Source organism: Anomalospiza imberbis, chromosome 10, assembly GCF_031753505.1.
Source record: "Anomalospiza imberbis isolate Cuckoo-Finch-1a 21T00152 chromosome 10, ASM3175350v1, whole genome shotgun sequence".
In the NCBI taxonomy this organism is placed as follows: domain Eukaryota; kingdom Metazoa; phylum Chordata; class Aves; order Passeriformes; family Viduidae; genus Anomalospiza; species Anomalospiza imberbis.
Window position 1 is genome coordinate 19,868,606 of NC_089690.1, and position 18,406 is coordinate 19,887,011.

An 18,406-nucleotide genomic window follows, 5' to 3' on the forward strand; every position below is an offset into this window, starting at 1 on the left:
ACGTTGTTTTAAAACCTTCTTACCAGGTTTAGCAAGCTGATGTACAGGAGCTCTTCCCTCTCCAAAGAGGTGAATTCCATCCTTGACCAACAGTTTAAAAGACAGACTCGGAGAAAGTCCTCCTTCATCATTCTTCTGCCAGAGGGGCAGTCATTTCCAGGGTTGAACTCTGTGTCTCTTAGTTCTGCTCCCAGCCAGCGGACCAGATGTAACATAGCCTTTCTCCCTCTCTCTTCCTCACCTGCTCCTGCAGTCCCTTCTCCTCAGATCTGGTCCAGGACACTTTGGTTAGGGCCTGGCTGCAGTCTTCTGGCAGGGCATGCAAGGAGCCATGGAAGGAGCCCATGCTCAGGGTGTGGTACCTGCCTGCCTGGCTGCCTTTGATGGCTTGAGCTTTACAGAGAGCCCAGTGCAGGGCCTGGACTGAGCTCTGCGACCATGGATCCACGGAGTTTGGGGAAGTCTCCAAGGGCTTTGGGCTCTATGGGCCCAAACAGTCTGAGCCTGCTCTGCACAGATCTTGGGTCCCGTTGTGGGCGAGTTTTACATTTGGCTGTGTGCTCAGAGGTGGGACAAGCTCCAGTGCAGCTGTAACTAAAGCTGCTGCCTTACTGTGCCTTACAGTGTTCACGCAGGCCAGAGCTAGCCTGGTCCTGATCCTCTGGGGCTCAGCAAGCTGAGGCCATCAGAGGCCCATGTCCTGTGAGTGGTGATGACTCCAGACATCCTGGGCATTTATGAGCACCACAGAGCAGAGGAGGATGCCATTTCTGGTACTGCCACGCAGGTGCTATTAAAAAAGAATGTCAAGCAGCATTTCTCTGGGCTTTTCTAGCAGTTAACCAAATCCATGTAATTTTTCTTCAAGAAAGTTCTTTTCTGTACCTTGAAAGATCTTATGTTAGATCCCTTGAAATGTAGTTTATATCTCATTGACTTTCTCTGCAGTGGTAGTCAGAAAGATCCCTAGAAGAGAGCACGATTGCTCAGAGACTCCTCATGGATATAGAGAGATGATTTCTCAGGAACAGTTGTTCTTCATGGAAATTCTTCTGAAAATCCAACTTCTGTGCTGCTTTTGTCTTCTATTTCAAATTTTGATATAGGTGTGAAGGAGGAAAGAAACTTTAATATTTGGATTTATATCTTCTGTTTTTTATGCCAGTCTGTGAATGTTCTTTCAGTTTTTAGTGTGATCACTTTAAGTACAGACTGGATTCTGGAATAGATAGTTTCAGAAATGAAGCCCTCTGGGTATGGAGTTTTATTTATGAAGTTCAACAGTTCATTTTAGTTCTTGAGCAACTTAAGGCCTTAGACTTGGTAGTGTCTTCACTTTCATAAAAGTAAATTGATGCTGCAGTGAACTCTACAGAGTATATTTGAGTAGATTTGTGTTTATAACCTTTTCCCTATCCACAAATATTTTTCAACAAATTGTCCACCTGCAGCACAGGGGCTCCAGTCCCTCTGTTCATCAGCAGTGTTGGTGCAGGACACGAGCCGTGATCCACAGGCCCTGTCCTGTGACGCCCCCATTTCCTGCTGCAGCCCACCAGACCAGAGCAGTGCCCAGCAGTTGGGAATGAGCTGCTGCCACCAGCACAGCTCAGGCACAGGGACACAAGCCACCCTTCTTCCCACGGGCTCCTCGGGCTGTGGCTCAGATGTGTTGTTCCTGTGGCAGCAGCCTGCTCCCCACTGGAGGATCTCTCACACTTTTGCATCCTTCAGCCTGTGCTGTCCTGTTGTGAGGGATGGAGTGTAAAACATGTGGGGATAACAAATGCAATGTGTGAGCCCTGTGTCCCTGCCCTCGGAGCTAGCTGAGTCGCTGAGCCCCTGCCCAGTCATTTTGAGCCCCTGTGCACTGATTGTGAACATGAGCTGTGGGCTCCTTCCTGAAGACAAACAGCCACATTGCCTGCACAAACCACCTGGAGATCCTACATCCTTATTTTGGATTTACTTGCTACATTCTTTATCTTTTTGTGGAGTCACTTGAAAGGGAAGCACTAACAGACATATAAGTGATGGGACATTAATTCTTTCTGTATGCAGATAGAAACAAATTTAACATTGTAGGTGACTGCATGTGGGTTTTGGTTTTTAGCTAAATTGCAAATTGGCTTTGGTCATTTGCATAAAATTTTAAATGTGCATTAAACAAATTACAGTATTATTTTTTTTAATATTCATGTGCATTTGGTTGAAGTATTCTGACAGCTAATCTCAGTGTTTTTTATTTAGCAAGGTGAAGTGAGGTTGAAGTGTTTGAAAGCTCTTCAGAGTCTGTATACCAACAGAGAGTTGTTTCCCAAACTGGAGCTGTTCACTAATAGATTCAAGGTAAGGGGAAATACAGTTTTTGGAAGGAGGACAGAAAGTAAAAGTGTCATCATCCTGTTGTGGTCTTTGAGTCACATCTATTAAGATTTTACTCATTAGTTTGTGATAAGGCTTGTAACTGCACTACTGAAACTGTGTTACTGAATGCTGAAATTAAGCCAAATGCATTTCCCAGGGTTTATCTTGGAAGATTTGTCAGACTTAACTAGGATGATTATTTGTCTGTATGTATTATTTATATATTGTCCTTATTCAATCTGTCTGTACTTACTTAATTTTAGATTTATGAATTTTAAGGATGTATACTAACACAATCTAAAATACAGCTGAAAGTAGCAGCCTATAATGAAAGATTGTTTGTTACACAGCTTTTTTAGCTCGATGTGTGCTTGTGTTTGGAGTGAGAGTCACTTGGATGTGCACCACAGTCCTGTACACAGTGAACTGGCCTTGCCGCAGAACAGGAGTTCACACTGTGCTCCCAAACCCCTGGAGCCAGATTGGTCCTTCAGGAGAGAAGTGCTGGGGGGGATATTTCATGGGGTTTTTATTAGCACAGACTTTTTATGTAATATCTGGATAAGAATGTGGCTGTTAATTCACTTTGTGGTCTGACTGCTTTATTGTACAAGGGAACTGTTGGAGAGATGGGTGTGGAAACACTGTCCCTGCTCTTGTTTGGGTGCCTGGTGAGGAGAGTGTTCAGGCACTGCCACCATGTCAGCTGCTCCCTCTCCCCGTGGCTTTTGTGTTCTGCAGAAGACACTACTGTGGGAAAGGCTACCCCCAAGGAAAAACTCATTTTTCTCATTTAAATCTTTATTAGAATGCTGATGAAAAAATTTGTTTAGAAAAGAAACAGAGCTGACTGGTTTATTTTAACTTAAATCATTATTATAATGCTGATAAAAATTCTGTTTAGAAAAGTGGAGATTTAAATATTTATAAATACTGTGCACAAGACTTAAACTTCTTGTAGATTTTCCCTGTATGTAAACAATTTATAAAAACATGATAATCAGCCTTTTACCACATTCACTTGAGATGCAGAAAAAAGATGCTTAACCTGCAATAAGCCTAGGTATTAAGGAAGGCTTTTTTCCAAAATGGTAATTAGATAATAGAGCAGACTCTTTATTAATAGTCTACTTCATTTAAGATAACGGTCTTAAAGGGCAGATTAAATAAATGTCTGCCAGAAATGAACTAAGTATAGTTGACTAAAGTAGGAGATAAAACTCGATCATTTTAAGAGACCAGTTAAGGACCTGCATTCTTCTAATTTTATAATGCCAGTTTCTGGGACTGTTGCAGTAAAGACAGAATTTCCTCTCATAGGACAGAGCCTGGCAAACAGGTTCAGACCTGAAACTTATTCTCTAGTGCCTCCATAAGTCTGGTTAGCTTTATCCTCACAGGACAACCAGAAAAATGGACCCTCCAACTCTGCTGATTTTCCTGTTCCCTCTGTGTAGATTTAGATTTGTTTATATATGCTTCTTCTGTAATTCCATTTATTTTTAAATTGACAACTAAAGCTCTCACAAGCTTTTATCTACTTCTCTTCACTAGGAAATGTGCTGGATGCTTCTTTGTCACGATCCCATAATTTGTAAGGGAAAAGACTGCTTTGAGGCTGAACTCTCCCATTCACCTGCAAAACTTTCAGGACAATTGGAGACACTTTGGGCAATAGCTACTCTGTAATGTACTCCAGAAAACTACAGGGATATGAAACCTCTAAATACATCCTGCTTTTCACTGCACAGACAGTTCTCTTAAAGGAAACTAGGCTAGCCTGTGCTTTGCTGCTTGGCTTGGGATGGCACAAGGAATTTTCATTTCTGTCAAAGAGGCTCAGAGGGAAGGGAGCCTTGCCAGGAATTCATCTTTCTTCTGTCCCATAAAAGCTGGTTTTACTACAGAAACCTCTATCATTATAAAATAAGTAAGAGGAAAAGGTGCGCTCAAAGTCTCTGTGAGCCTAGAGAACAGATTTGTTTAACATAATGATTAATCACTTTCAGTTTCTGCCACATCAAGAGAACAAAAAGCTGGCATGGCCCAAATGCCTGCACTTGGATTTACAGCTGTGCTGTCAGGGATGTGGCCTTTGGCACCAGGATGGAGCAAAGTTCCAAATTAATGCTTTTTGAATCTCTGATACATTAGCTAAATGTCTTGCCACCACAGACTCTACTACCACCTCTTTGAAAAATAATTGACCTAACTGCCATTTTCAGTTCCATGGCTACTTATTTATACGTCCTCATCAGAATTTAATCAACCTGCACAGTTCAGCTGGTGTTCAGTTCCATCCATTTAAACTGAGAGAAGTCTCTCTAGAGGTCTTCTAGCTGTTTAAAGTATAAATTAATTTGATCCAGAGTGCCTTGTGCTGGGGTGTTAATATTTCACCTCCTTCCAGAGAGCTGTGACAAGGATGTGATCCTTTCCCTTTTTCAAAGAAAAATGCCTGTTCTTTCCAGCATTTGTAAGAGTAGGTGATATGCTGGAAAATAAGCTTCGTCCCTCAAAACAAAAATTTGTCCATCAAAGAGAAGACTTTTTGTTTTCTATCAAGAAGTCCTGTCTGATACAGACATTACCTGACCCTATATGGAAAAGCTGAGAATTAACTCCTCTGCAGTCAGTGCCAGAGGCCCTCATCCCTCACCCTGTGCTGTCTCCACAGCCTGGGAGCACAGGGAGAGATTGGCTCTTCAGTCTGCCTTGTTCACAGCCTAACATAGAATGGAAAACTGATATTCAGAGACACTGAGAATTACTATTTCAGCTTAAAAATCCAGGCCTGTGCCCTGTTCTGCTGCTGTACTATGGCACAGGGAATCTCTGTAAAGGCAAATTGAGCAGAAGGGTGTTGGAACTTCCTGAGCTACTGAAGTTACACCTTGCACTGGGTGTGTGGGTCTTGCTGGGAAGGCTCTTGGGGCCTGGCCTGGCAGGTACCACCACTCAGACATCTCCCCAACCAGGGTAGAAAATGACACATCCATGCTGTTTATTTTAAGCCTGATATTTTTGGGGAAAATTGAGAGAACAGTCTTTAAGGATAAGGAAACCTTCTCACATCGGTTGGTTTCAAAGTCCAAAAGGACTCTGGATTCAGAGGGTACCTCCTGCTCTGTGGACAGGAGAGGGGATTCCCTCCCTGATGTATCCTGGAGTGTAAGATGAACTCTGAGGGAATACATGAAATTCTACTCAGACATTCAAGATCAGTATCTCTGGCTGTTCTTTCTCTTGGTGCTGTTACTGCTGTTCCTTGGCCGGGACCTTAGGAAAAGTTGACAGCAGATTTTTTGTCTTGTCCGTAACACAGTGTCCTGTGTGGAAAGTTGTTTCTTTGGGTCTCTTCATGGACTTCTCACAGTCTTTCAAACTGTTTAGAGCTACATGAAATATATCAAATCCCCTGGAACTTCATAATGATTGATAGACGCTCCTTCAGTCACAGTGACAAAAAGTGTCTCTGCAGACCTGATTTTGTTGGGAAGTAATACCTGAGACAGTCACGATGCGTTTTTTAAGTACTGATCTGAAATTTCTGTATCAGAATAAACATCAATTGCTTGATGTTCCCCTTCAGCCCTTAAATGCATGGAAAGGTAGAGAAGAAAGGTGAAAACCTTTATTTTGACCTGGTTTGTTCTAGTGGCTTTCACTGTTGTTGCCTTACACTTCCCTTGTTTCTTTTCCAGTCCCTGATTTCTATTTTTTCATATCCCAAAATGTCGTAGAGTACCTACTCCTTCCTGAAGCAGGTTATGCCAGCGAAATCAAGTTTTATTTTCAGATGGCCTGATTTCTCTTCAGTAACTTGCTCAGTCAGGCAAAGAGCACTGAGACATACTTCATTTTTATGGCTGGATGGAAATTCTCCTTAGATAGGAAGGACAACATACACCAATCACAGCTATTTTTGCCAGTAAGCAAATGGAACCTAAGGAGAAAGAAACCCTTAAAAGACTTCTCATAACTACAGGGAAGTGGAAGTTAGAAAATCATTAGATTTGATAGGAGAATGATGTGCTTGTCTCCACTAGAGAGTATGGGAAAACACCAAATCAAACCACAGAATTCCTCACTTTCCTGGGGAAGCTCTGTAGTGTAATTCTTGAGATCTGCTTCAAACTTTGAGATGTAGACACAAAAAAGGTCACAACTTTACAGGCAACCTGCAGATGCATGAATTCAGGTGTGATTTTTGTTCACAGTATTTCCATTTATGCAGCTTTCCTTCCTCTGAAATTACTTGGTTGCAGGGGAATGAAATGGGGAAGTTTTCCTGCAGTTGTCCAGCCCAAGTACGTGACTTTTTCAGGAGAGACCTGTTAAATTAATCCAACCCAGAACAGTGCTGTAGCTCCCAAGTCTCCTCCCTCCCTTTCTGGCAAGCACACAAGGATAAGGACTGTTGAAGCACCTGTTCCTGTTGTTATACCACACGGCTAAGGGGTACATTAAAAGTTCAGGTAATATTGAGGGGCTCTCATTGTCAGCGTGCCGTTGAAACATCTTTCTCCCCAGCAGTATTTCTTTTGTAACCTGTAGAATTTTCCATCTGCTGGCCTTGCTGTGTTTGTGCTTGTGACTGACCTTGAGTTGCCTTGCAGGACCGCATTGTGTCCATGACCCTGGACAAGGAGTACGATGTCGCTGTGGAAGCCATTCGATTGGTCACGCTCATCCTCCAGTGAGTGCTGCTCCAACCCTGCACTCCCTTGGAAAATTCCCATAACCACTAACATTGAGTGACTTGAGTGCTTTGCTTGTGTATTGAAGTGAATGTGTTACTTTACACTTAGTATGAAGGTGAACTGAACATATAATATGGACATGAAGCTAAAGGTAGATATTTTATTTCATGGAAATAGAAGAGACAAAGCTTAAAAATGTGTGGATGTTTTGGCATCCACACATTAGCGCATCCATTGTGTGGAAAATGCCAAAGGGCATTTCTACCTTTTACCAAGGGCAGAACAACTGTCCTTCCAAAATGAGTGTCTGTGGGTTATGCTTGCTAGAGTAACTCCAGCAGTAACACAGATCCAGTGTAGAGTTGATTGATTTCCTGACACAGCTGAAAAGAGTCACGCGGTAGGACACCTACTTCCAGGCTTTTCCATGTGGGCATGCAGTGGCTCCCCTGCGGTAAGGATCCCCTCAGACATCCTCCCACGTGCTGATGTGGAACCAGCCTGTCCCCAGCGGCCTCATGAGTGTGCACCTGGAGGGGCACTGCTAGGCTTTTATAATATATTTATTAAAAGCTGTATTAAAGAACGCCTGCTTTACAAACAGATGCACAGAATTTTTGCTTCATATTTTATATCCAGTGGCTCCACTTTGAAGAATGTTTTTGGACACGCAGAATTTGGACAAAAGATTGCACTAGCCTTTCCTTAGTAAAGAAGTCTAGACTTCAGCTTTTTATTTATGGGTCACTCTGTTTTAAAGAGATTAGCATTGTAATATTAGCAAGAAATGAAATCTTGCATCTACTGTTAGATTTTTAAAGTAAATATAACAAATATGATCTGGAATGATGTGTAGAGCACTTACCTTCCCTGCATTATTAACAATTTTTGGGAACACAATAAGTTTTAAGGTCAAAAATTACCCAGTACCTTTTTTTTTTTGTCTGTTCCTGCTTTCTTTTTGGTTGCCTATTGAAAGCACAGTCAATGCTAAATGCATTTAGCACCAGAAGAGTCTGGGTCACCTTGAAAAGCACAGGGCAATATTCTGGCAGGTAGGAACTCCAGAAAGGTATCTGGAACAATCCTGATGGGGAATGACCAGTTAAAATGATGTCTAGTATGAAGCCAAATGATTTAGAGTCCTGATACATAAATGGTTCTGATGGATGCCAACTGAACAAGGATGGAGGTAATATCCTGATTGTGACAGTGCTGGTATTTTTATATCATTTTTGCTACCATTCTGGGACAGGCTGCCCAGGGAGGTGTTCAAAAGTGGGGACATGGATTAGTGGTGAACACAGGGGGCCCAGGTTAATGGTTGGACTTCATGAGCATGGAAGTTTTTCCCAGCCTAAAGGATTCTGTGATTCCAGGTTTCTAGTTTATGACGTTTGATGAGTGTTTGGCATCTTGCAGTATGTGCACTGAAGTTTGTGTGATGGTCTAAGGAATAAGCAGAGGAGGGTTTGTATGCAGTGATTCTGATCTTTTAATAATACTATTTTATCTCTATATTGATACAGCTGGGAGAAGGAAATCAGAGAAACTTCCAGTCTTACAGGCCCTTTAAATATCTCTGTATTTTCAAGTTGAACCAAAGATCCTTGAAGTCCTTGTTCAACCATGTAGGATTTTGTGGGAAGTGAACCAACCTTGTAGCTGTCCCAAGTGAGCTGTGGGAGGTGAGGGGATGGAAATGAAATCTCTGCTGTAGTTCAGGTGTTATTGTGACTCTTTCAGTGGGAGTGAGGAGGCTCTGTCCAATGAAGACTGTGAGAATGTTTATCACCTGGTGTACTCAGCACACCGGCCTGTGGCAGTAGCAGCTGGGGAATTCCTCCACAAAAAGTAAGTCATCAGTTGCCCTGGAATAAGACCAAGTTTGTGAATACTTCCTAGAGAGGTAACACCAAAAAGAAAAGAAGCAGTGCAGTGAAATATTCCAATTTAGCAAATCAGGTATTTCATTTAAACCAGAGACTTTATTCTCTTGTTTAAACAAGATCTGAGGACTTGAAGAAACTGAATATACATATTTCTTGCTCTGCAATTCAGATAACATTTCCTAACTCCTTGAGGGTTAAATACACAAAGGCTGCACAAACGTTTAAAGTTGGTTTAAGTCCTGCAGCACTTGCTGAATTCCTGGTGTGATAAGATATATATTGGGCTTGTAGTCTGTGGTGATCTACCTGATACATCAACAGTCACCATTTCTAGCAAGTTTTAAGCCGGTTTATTTCTCTGTTGTGAACTTGGGAGGTTTTTATGTAGCATTAACTACAAAATTTGTTCCTAAACTCACTGCCTTCCCCTGAAAATATACTGCATTATGGTTACATCTTTCACGTCCTCACTGTGCCAAAGGACATGAGCCAGCTTTTCCATGGATGCGAGTCACACCATCTCAGCAACTGTGACCAGGACATTGCCACATCATGAGAGTTAACCTCTTCTTTTTATTGTTTGCAGTTAAAAATCTTCCAGCAAAAATTTGATTTTTTTCCCTTCATGGGTTGTGACATGAGAGTTTTTTATTACATATAGAAAGGATTTATATTAGAACCCAGGTTATCTAATTTTTTCATGCCAAGATACAAGTAGGAAACAATACACAAAGACATCTGTTTTTCTTTGCCAGTGCTCTAATTTTCTGTGGTTTACTAAGGATTTACAACTCCACATTGTAAGCTTTCATTGGTGGATTTTTGGAATCCCAGCTTTGTGATCAAGCACTATCTGTTTCAAGGAATATATGTGCAGATCTCTGTAACCAACAAGACATTGTGCTGGTTACTGAAAAGGGTTAGGTTCTCATTAAAAATACTCCCTAAAATTCCTTTATTAATCAACATGTGGCAAAATACTTTTGAAAAATGCCTCAAAGGTAAATAAGGACATACCTGCACCTCAGTGTTCTTAGGATAAAGACAAAACTTCATTCTGACTTTTTTTACAAGTTACTGTAAAAAAATGTGTGTTCTGTAAATGTGTCTCAAGGCTAACAGCATGGAGACAAGATTGTCCCATTCTTAAATTTTGTCTTGGTTTCTGCAAAGAAAATCTTAAATCGGTTAGAATCTATTTCAGGCACTTGAGGTGTAATTTATCCCACCTATTTTAATACATTTCACTATCACTTTCTCCGTGATAATCATCAGACATGCTCTCTGTGCTTAGCAAAGGAAAGCAAATAGTACAGAGGATATAAAGGATCACCAAATACAGAGGATCTCTGGCTCAACCCTGAGGTGCAGGTTGTAAGGTATCTCAGCACCTGCAGAGATGCTCATTGCTTATGTGTTAAGATAAGCAGGAGGGACGAGGTAATGTTTTTAACTAAAATACAACAATTTGTGTGTAACTTGTCCTTCTCTTCAGTGAATTACAGCAGTGAAATCAGAATTCTGTGTTTCACGTGTGATTCACAAATCACACAATTGGTGTGTGGTACACAAATCAGAATTCTGCTTTGTGATTTCACTGTAAAAGCCAGGAACAGCCTTCAAACTTCTCAAAGTAAAACAGTCATTGCTGTAACAGTAATACTGGCACATCTGAGGTCTCTTGGAAAATTTGAACATTGAGAGGAGTTTGGCATGCGACCATGCATCAGGGAACTCAGTGCAGAGTGTGTCACTCACCTGTAAAATCCAAAATAATGAGTAGGAGCTGTTTTTCTTTGATGCTGCTCCTGGTTCTTGAGGTTGGCTGTTTGATGTTTGTCAGGTTTGTTTGTACCATGTCCCATCCAAAATGATACAACCTTAGCTCTCAGTGCTCTGCTGCAGTAGGTGCTGCCTCCATTGCAAGACTGGATAAGTTATAAATGCAAAAGTGTACAAGTGATGCAAATACTTGAAACTGTGCAAAATCTTCAATGTAAGTAGGTTTCAGAGAACTTTTTCCTGTGTGAAATTCTTCTAGCCTTGTGAACTCAAAGACTGAAGACAAATTCATCTTTTCAGACAGGCAGAGCTTGTGGCCTCTTTCCCTTGAAAGAAATAGCTTAGATACTTGCACTGTTTTATGAACAAATTTACTATATCAAGAATGAATGCTCATCATATTCTTGCAGAAATGAGAATTGTTGTGATAGCCATGAGCTCCTTCTGCTTATTTTCAGGCTGTTCAGCAGACATGATCCCCAAGCTGAAGAGGCTCTAGCAAAGAGGAGGGGGCGAAATAGCCCAAATGGAAACCTTATTAGAATGTTGGTTCTTTTCTTTCTTGAAAGTGAGGTAAAAAAGTAATTTTTAAACTTTAAATGTTTAATAAAACCTGGAACTTAAGTAGTGATTTATCAACATACAGTAATAAATTGTCTTTCTTTTTTTTTTTTTTTTTTTTTTTTTTTTTAATATTTTCAGAAATACCATAAGCCCTTTTCCCTGCCCCTCCATTTCCTTGTCCATTAAGGAAAGTGATCTGCAAATCTTCATGGTTTATTTAACTCATGCATGTCCCCTCTGTACTGACACTGCATTGCTGGTGCTGTGGTGGCTGCCAGGATGCATTGCTGCACACAAATGGAAATGGTTCTTTGCTTACATAACCATGCAAGGAGAATACATCTGGAGTTATTTTTTGTGGAGTAAAATACTTTGAAACAGGACAGAACAAAACCTGCATAATCTCTCCAGTTCTGATTAGAATCATAGATGAACTCAGAGTGGGAAGAACCTGAGGGTCCTAACCTCAGAGCAGAGTCAGCTGTGAGATGAGATGAGATGAGGTCTCTCAGGAAAACAAGCATAGATGTGGTGACACGAAGTGTTTGATGAACACACCCAGGGTGGGATTGTGCCCATGATTTATAGAGACAGCATCTATGGGAAACGGTATTGTACATGTAGTAACAGTAATAGAGATGGGGATTGGCAGTGGAGGGAGGAAAGTTTGAGAAGATACTGTCAGGTACAGGATATTCTTAAGATAGAGGGGGAAAGGTTCAAAATTATTCCTTTGATTTGATAATAAGTAGATTGAAAGAAAGGAATGACAGAAATGTTTCTCTAGAGAAGGGAAGGTAGTATATGTTGGGTAAAATGCAAAAGTAAAATATTACAATTGGTTATTTTAATTGTTATGAAGCCTTGAACAAGAGACTTGACTGTGAGAATGAAAATAAACACTCAGAGTTGCTGAGAAGGAAGGACAAAATTTTTGTACAGTGTTCCTGTTTTTTAAAAACACCTCATAAACCTACAAATTAATCTGGATGAAATGTCACTACCTGTGTGAGCCTTCCATCTGCCACCTGAATGGAATTTTAGTTCTAGCTTCATTAAAACTTAGATTGTAAAGTTCATTGTGTTTTACAGTGTAGACACCTTAGATGTGAATGTGATTTGAGTTACTGAGCACTGACCTTGTCTGTCCTCCTGAGGAGAAAAGAAACTGTTCCACTCCCAAAGCCAAGATCAGCAAAGTGCCTCCCATGCTGCTGCCTGAGGGTCACTTCTCTCTCAGGGCCAGTTTTTGCTATTGTTGTTTTTGAGAGAGTTGTTAGGAGCCAAGTAGAATATTCTGACTCCAGTTTTAGTTAAGAGTTGGAGAATTGGGAGTTTGCTTGTGGGTGGGATGACTTAACGCTGCAGCCTGGGATGCATTCAAGGGAGTGAACCTTGCCCTGCAGCAGTAACTCTGTGACATTTTGCCCAAAGCTGTCAGAAACAGAGGAGGGGAAGGTACAGACGCCTCCTTCTCTGCACTTGGGGATGTTTTCAGCTAAGGACTCAGTGCCTGGCACGCACAAGCTGTGTGTTGTGCTTGTTACTTGTTGGTAGTAGCTGTGGATTATTTTTCTCACTTTACAACAGTTGTGTTAATTCACATGAAAACATTTTTTGCAGTTGAAGTTAGTGTTAAATCTACAACCCCTGAAATCACCAGGGTTTTTGCTCCTTTTTTTCTGAGCACATAGCAGCATGTATGAAAACCAATTGCTTGTTCCAAACAAATATATTACAACTCTCATGCCTCACCATCTCTCCTTTTTGTAATGCAGTGAGAAAGTGAGGGAAGGTAAGTTTACAGTTTCTGGGTCAAAACTCTGGGAAAGATTTTTCACAAACAAGCAGCTTTGTGCAAAAGAAGCTCAGTTTGGTATTACTTAATTTCTGTTAAAACATAACCCCGTTGCACTGGTGTCATTCAGCTGGGAGAAAATCTTCCTGAATTAGTTTCAAACAGAATGTTCTTTCCAACTACCATAAGATACGTGCCCAGGACACTCTCTGTGGCCACATGATTCTGGAAGTTTAAGAACTGGTGCTTATACCAAGAGCTGTACTGATGATTGCTTTGGATTTTCTAGTTGCATGAACATGCAGCCTATTTGGTGGACAGCTTGTGGGAGAGCTCTCAAGAACTGCTGAAAGACTGGGAATGTATGACAGAATTGCTCTTGGAGGAGCCAGTCCAAGGAGAAGAAGGTATTGGATTAACCCAGTGCTTCCTTGATATTGCACAGTATTGTTAATTATTCCTTAAATACCTCTGCCACCCATAGTGAAACATCTTTTTATGTTGTGGTTTGTTTGGAAAACATATTTGAAGATTTTGGGTTAATCTATTTTTAATGTACTTTCCTTCAAAAGCAGCAATTTGTACTCCATTTTTATTTTTATTTGTACTCTGGAGGTTTTTTTAATCAAGTGTGCTGCACTGGGGTTCCCTAATTTTAAAGGGAGTTTACTTAAGTCTTAACTTGATTTTGGCTGAATGTTTAAATGACGATTTCAATAAATTAAATAGCTAATACAATTTTGAATAAACAAGCACTTCAGGTGATGCTAATTAATATGGGGTTTTTCCAGGCAATGTGAACACAATGAACTCTCAAGAGAAAAAAACGAAGGGGATTCTTTCACCATTAGTTTCAGATTTCCTTTTGCTGATAATAGACCTGGGTGCCCAAAGTAGCCAGGGAGACTAGGGGCAAAGTGTCTGTAAGGTTAATGAGTGTCATTCAAGATCCTTTATAATTCCTCAGGGTTCTCCTGCTTCAGGGACCTTCAAAGGGCTTGGGTGTTTGAAGAATCAGTGTTCCTGGCATGATGTTCCTCATCATGTCCATGCTTCTAAGGCTGGCCTTTTGGTATGCACCTGCTACAGTGGGGGTATTCACAGGGTAATTTCCTTAGGAAGTTAGGCACTTTGCTTCCTTGATTCTGCTTAGCCTAGTGGGGCTTGATCCTCCAAATGTGAGCAGAAGCACTTGCCAAAGAGCAGAGAATTTATGAGGAAATGACAGTGAATTGTCTGTCACTGTTTTTCCTCTGCGACTCTCCCTTATTTTGTAGATCTTCCTTACGTTTCCCCTTCATTGATCCTTTTTTCCAGCCTACATTTCTCTGGGCTGCTTTCACTTCTGCCATGTCCCTTTTGAGAGGATGCGAATGGCAGATCAAAGAGGCGGCAGGAAAGCCTCGATAAATGTGACAAAGTACCTTGTGTGTGGTGTTCTGTGCTGCTGCGTGCTCCCCTGTTGCTGTGTGTTCCCCTGCTGTCCCACACGTGTCCCCGTTGTGCTGCCTTGCCCCCAGTGATGCCCTGTTGTCCCCGCAGCGATGTCGGACCGGCAGGAGAGCGCTCTGATCGAGCTCATGGTGTGCACCATCAGACAGGCTGCCGAGGCACATCCCCCCGTGGGCAGGGGCACCGGCAAGAGGGTGAGTGGGGCTGCAGCTGCCTGCCTGTCACCAGAGCGTGGAAGATATTTGCAACACCACTTGGGACACTCTTGCAGTAGAGTTTTTTAATTGGTGTTTGCTGTTTCATCTGAACACTTGTAAGAAAAATATTAGAAATTCTGTTTCTGGACACTTAGTTTTCTCTTTGTTTGATTTTGGGGTTTGCTTTGGCAAGTTAAGCAATATAAATTTTCAGTATAAAAGTATTTTTATTGTATTTTTGGATGTTCTTTTTATCATACCCTTGCCTTATATTTGTAATGTACCCACATCATCATCCCCTAATGTTAAAACTAGATTAGAGTAGAAAGTGTAGGAGCAAAGCAGACTACCTCTGACTGTCCTCCATGAAAACAAATGTGCTGCTAATATGGCCATAAAATATGGACAGAAAAGTCAACAGGATCTTCATCATGAGGGTGTTGAAGCACTGGAACAGGTACTGGGAGTTGGTGCCCTTTCCGTGCTTGGTCATTTTTGAGACCGGACTGGACAAAGCCCTGATCCTCCCAGTGTGACCCCTGGGCTGGCTCTGCTTTGAGCAGGAGGGGTGGGACTGGGACCAGTCTGAATGTGTCTGTGCTTTTAGGCATCTGTCCTCTTAGGCCTCTTCCACTGAGTGCCCCAAAAATTTCAGAACTTAACATTCTGGCCACATTGCCTCTTTATTTTATAGGGAATGTTTGAGCACCAGCAGAAGGCCATTCTTAAAGCTGGACATGCAGTTTTAAACACTTCATTCTAAGTCACAGGGTCAGGGTAATAAATTTTCCATAACTACAGCATCCATGTTCCAAAGCAGTCTCAGCTTCCTTAACATATTCACCTGATTTTTGGTAGTCCCCGTCTCATTTAGGATAGACAAAATTGGAATAAACCCACATGACTATATGGTTCTTCTTTAAGTATCCATTCTAAATAATCATAACTAGCTTTTAAAACCACAGATTTAATAAAGATGAAATCTGGAGAGTCTTCGCATTCTCTATTGCTAAAATAATGCAGTTACTTAACTTCTTAATTTTTTATGTGCCAAAGCAGATTAGTCTCATGTCCAGAAAAGCATCCCAGGAAAAGCTCCAAGAAAGCATCAGTTTAAACATGCTTTATGTGCTTTAATTCATAAAGTGTGTTCTTAGGAATTTCTAATTTATTAAAACATTTCAGGGTTAAGGAGGGAATCCATGAAAGCACTTACTGAAATTTTCACAAGCATGTCTTACCTTTTGTTAGGAAAACCATATTGTAAGCACAACTCTTTTTGTCTCAAGCTGCAAACCCTTCTAGTAGTCAAAGTGACCTTTAAATTAAAAAAAAATAAATAAATCATGTTGGTGTTTTCTGTTCGGAGCACCAAATAATGTCAGTATTAATTTTCCAGGTATTTTCTCTTTCTCAAGAGATCTGCAGCTCAATTCACTGATTTTCAGCAAATTGCTTAGTCTTACGTTTTTTGTGTCTGTATTTGGAGCTAAAGAAAACAGATCAGTAAAACAAATTCCACCTTCTGAAGGATGATCAAAAGAGCCTGGAAGTCATGCTGGGGACCCAGATCAGTTCCCAGTGCCGGGGACCAGCCGTATTTGGTCCCCAGGACGTGATTATGCTGTCAGGGTTGGGGTTCTGACCCGAGTTTGCACTGCTTTGAGCTTGGCTGGTGCTGCCCTGGTGGGTGTGCAGGGGCTGAGGCTGCCATCCCTGGGGCCATCCCTGCACCTTGCACTGTGCAAGTGGTGTCTTGTCCTGGTCACTGATCCATTCCCTCCCACTTCCACAGCTGTTTTGGGTTCCTGCTGGCACAGGGCCTGGCATCCAAGCACATGCCTTGTGTCCAGCTGCTCCTCCTCCCTTGCAGAGCCATGTAGGGTCCCACTTAGCTTTTGCTTCTTTTCACTTAGGCCATGAGTTGTGGGATGGTAACTGCAGGGATCTCTGCTTTGTCCCTGGAGATTTATCCTGTCTCATGATCCCACCAACTTCTTCTCCGAGTTGAAATGGGAACAAATTTCTAATTAAGCACTCACCTTCTTGTAAAATAGTTTATCCTCTGACTTTAGCTTGTAACCCTTACTGTGCAGTCTGGCTGACTGGCTATATGTGAACCATTAGCTAACTTGAGTATTTTATTATCATTATTTTTTCTCAGAAGTATTCTTTTCTTTTCTGAAGCCGGGAAGCCAGATCTAAGCTTTGATGAAGCATGCTGGTTTGATTATTGTCCCTCTGGTCACTGTTTCAGGGGGTTTTGTTCTGACAGCATTAGTGCTTCAGTACCTCACTGTGAACTTGGATGTGTGTTCTCACTGAGAATTCCATTCCATTTAGAGGGGAAACCATGAATCTGCTAATGAAAATCATTGTTACAGTGCGGTTTGGTTTTGGTTTTGGTTTTCTTAATTATACTTCAATTTGCCCTGAGGTCTTACATTAATACTTGGTTTAACGTGTGAAAGCCAGAGTTCAGTACAGTTGGAAGCAATAGCAAAAATTCCTCTGACTGGAGTTATATTTGAATTTCAATCCTAAAAAGATGTTGATGTGTGGAGACAATGTCATGCTGGGTGATAGGGTATTTTCCTTTTCAATCACAGCTGCTTAGGACACACAGTCCTCCCTCTTCAATCACTCTTCAGCCCAAATGTGTTTGGAGTTTTTTTTAATTCCGTCCTTGTTTAATTTATTCAAAAATACACTTGCATGGGTTTTTGTTTGTAATACAATGTTTAGAAAAGTTAGTGACTGCTATATGCAGAAAATGTATTTACTGTAGTTGTGTTTGATCACTTCCAGGTCTTGACAGCAAAAGAAAGAAAAACTCAGATAGATGACAGAAATAAATTGACTGAGCATTTCATTATTGCACTTCCCATGCTGCTATCAAAGGTACAGTTTTCAACAAAATAAATCTTTCGCTTGGATTTACAGCTGAATTAAACTTTCTCATTCTGTAGTGCAGGAGTTTATTTTTACTTTCCTGTTGTTGTTTTGTTGCTATGATGTTCCAGTATTCCGCTGATGCTGAGAAGGTTGCAAACCTCCTGCAAATCCCTCAGTACTTTGACCTGGAAATCTACAGCACGGGCAGAATGGAAAAGGTATCGTGCCTTGGGCAGGAAGTGTGGCTGCTCTCGGGTGTGACCACTGTTCAGCCCCACAGTGGTGTGCCTCTGTTTGGCACGTGAGCAGTGCAGCCTTGACTGGGTGTTGTGGCAGTGGCTTTGCTCAGTGTCATTGTCCCGTTGAGGGGAAAGCTGAAGTTCTTTTCTGCTCTGCAGCATCTGGATGCCTTACTGAAGCAGATTAAGTTTGTTGTGGAAAAGCATGTGGAATCAGATGTTCTGGAAGCCTGCAGCAAAACCTACAGCATCCTCTGCAGTGAAGAATACACCATCCAGAACAGAGTTGACATAGCCCACAGCCAACTTATTGATGAATTTGTGGATCGATTTAACCATTCTGTCGAGGATCTACTGCAGGAGGTTTGTTTTCTTAAAATTGTTGAACTGCCTAAAATACGGTAGGATAGGCTACAGAAAAACATTCTTAGCAAGCCATGAAATTACCCATCTGAAGATGTAGTGCAGCAGCAGCTATTTCATAATTATTTGGAGCTACTTCTCCCTGTGGAAAGTC

General features: G+C 41.4%; 1 protein-coding gene across 3 annotated transcripts in view; it reads left to right on the forward strand.

Moving 5' to 3' along the window:
* Nucleotides 1-18,406, forward strand: part of STAG1 (STAG1 cohesin complex component) — a 168,889-nt gene that overhangs the window by 115,779 nt on the left and 34,704 nt on the right. For all 3 annotated transcript variants that reach the window (XM_068201087.1, XM_068201089.1, XM_068201088.1), the window contains exons 11-19: nt 2,251-2,349; nt 6,987-7,066; nt 8,817-8,924; nt 11,203-11,317; nt 13,396-13,513; nt 14,649-14,752; nt 17,564-17,656; nt 17,779-17,868; nt 18,049-18,252. In XM_068201087.1, coding sequence (XP_068057188.1) covers nt 2,251-2,349; nt 6,987-7,066; nt 8,817-8,924; nt 11,203-11,317; nt 13,396-13,513; nt 14,649-14,752; nt 17,564-17,656; nt 17,779-17,868; nt 18,049-18,252 — 1,011 coding nt within the window. The remainder of the gene's footprint in view (nt 1-2,250; nt 2,350-6,986; nt 7,067-8,816; nt 8,925-11,202; nt 11,318-13,395; nt 13,514-14,648; nt 14,753-17,563; nt 17,657-17,778; nt 17,869-18,048; nt 18,253-18,406) is intronic.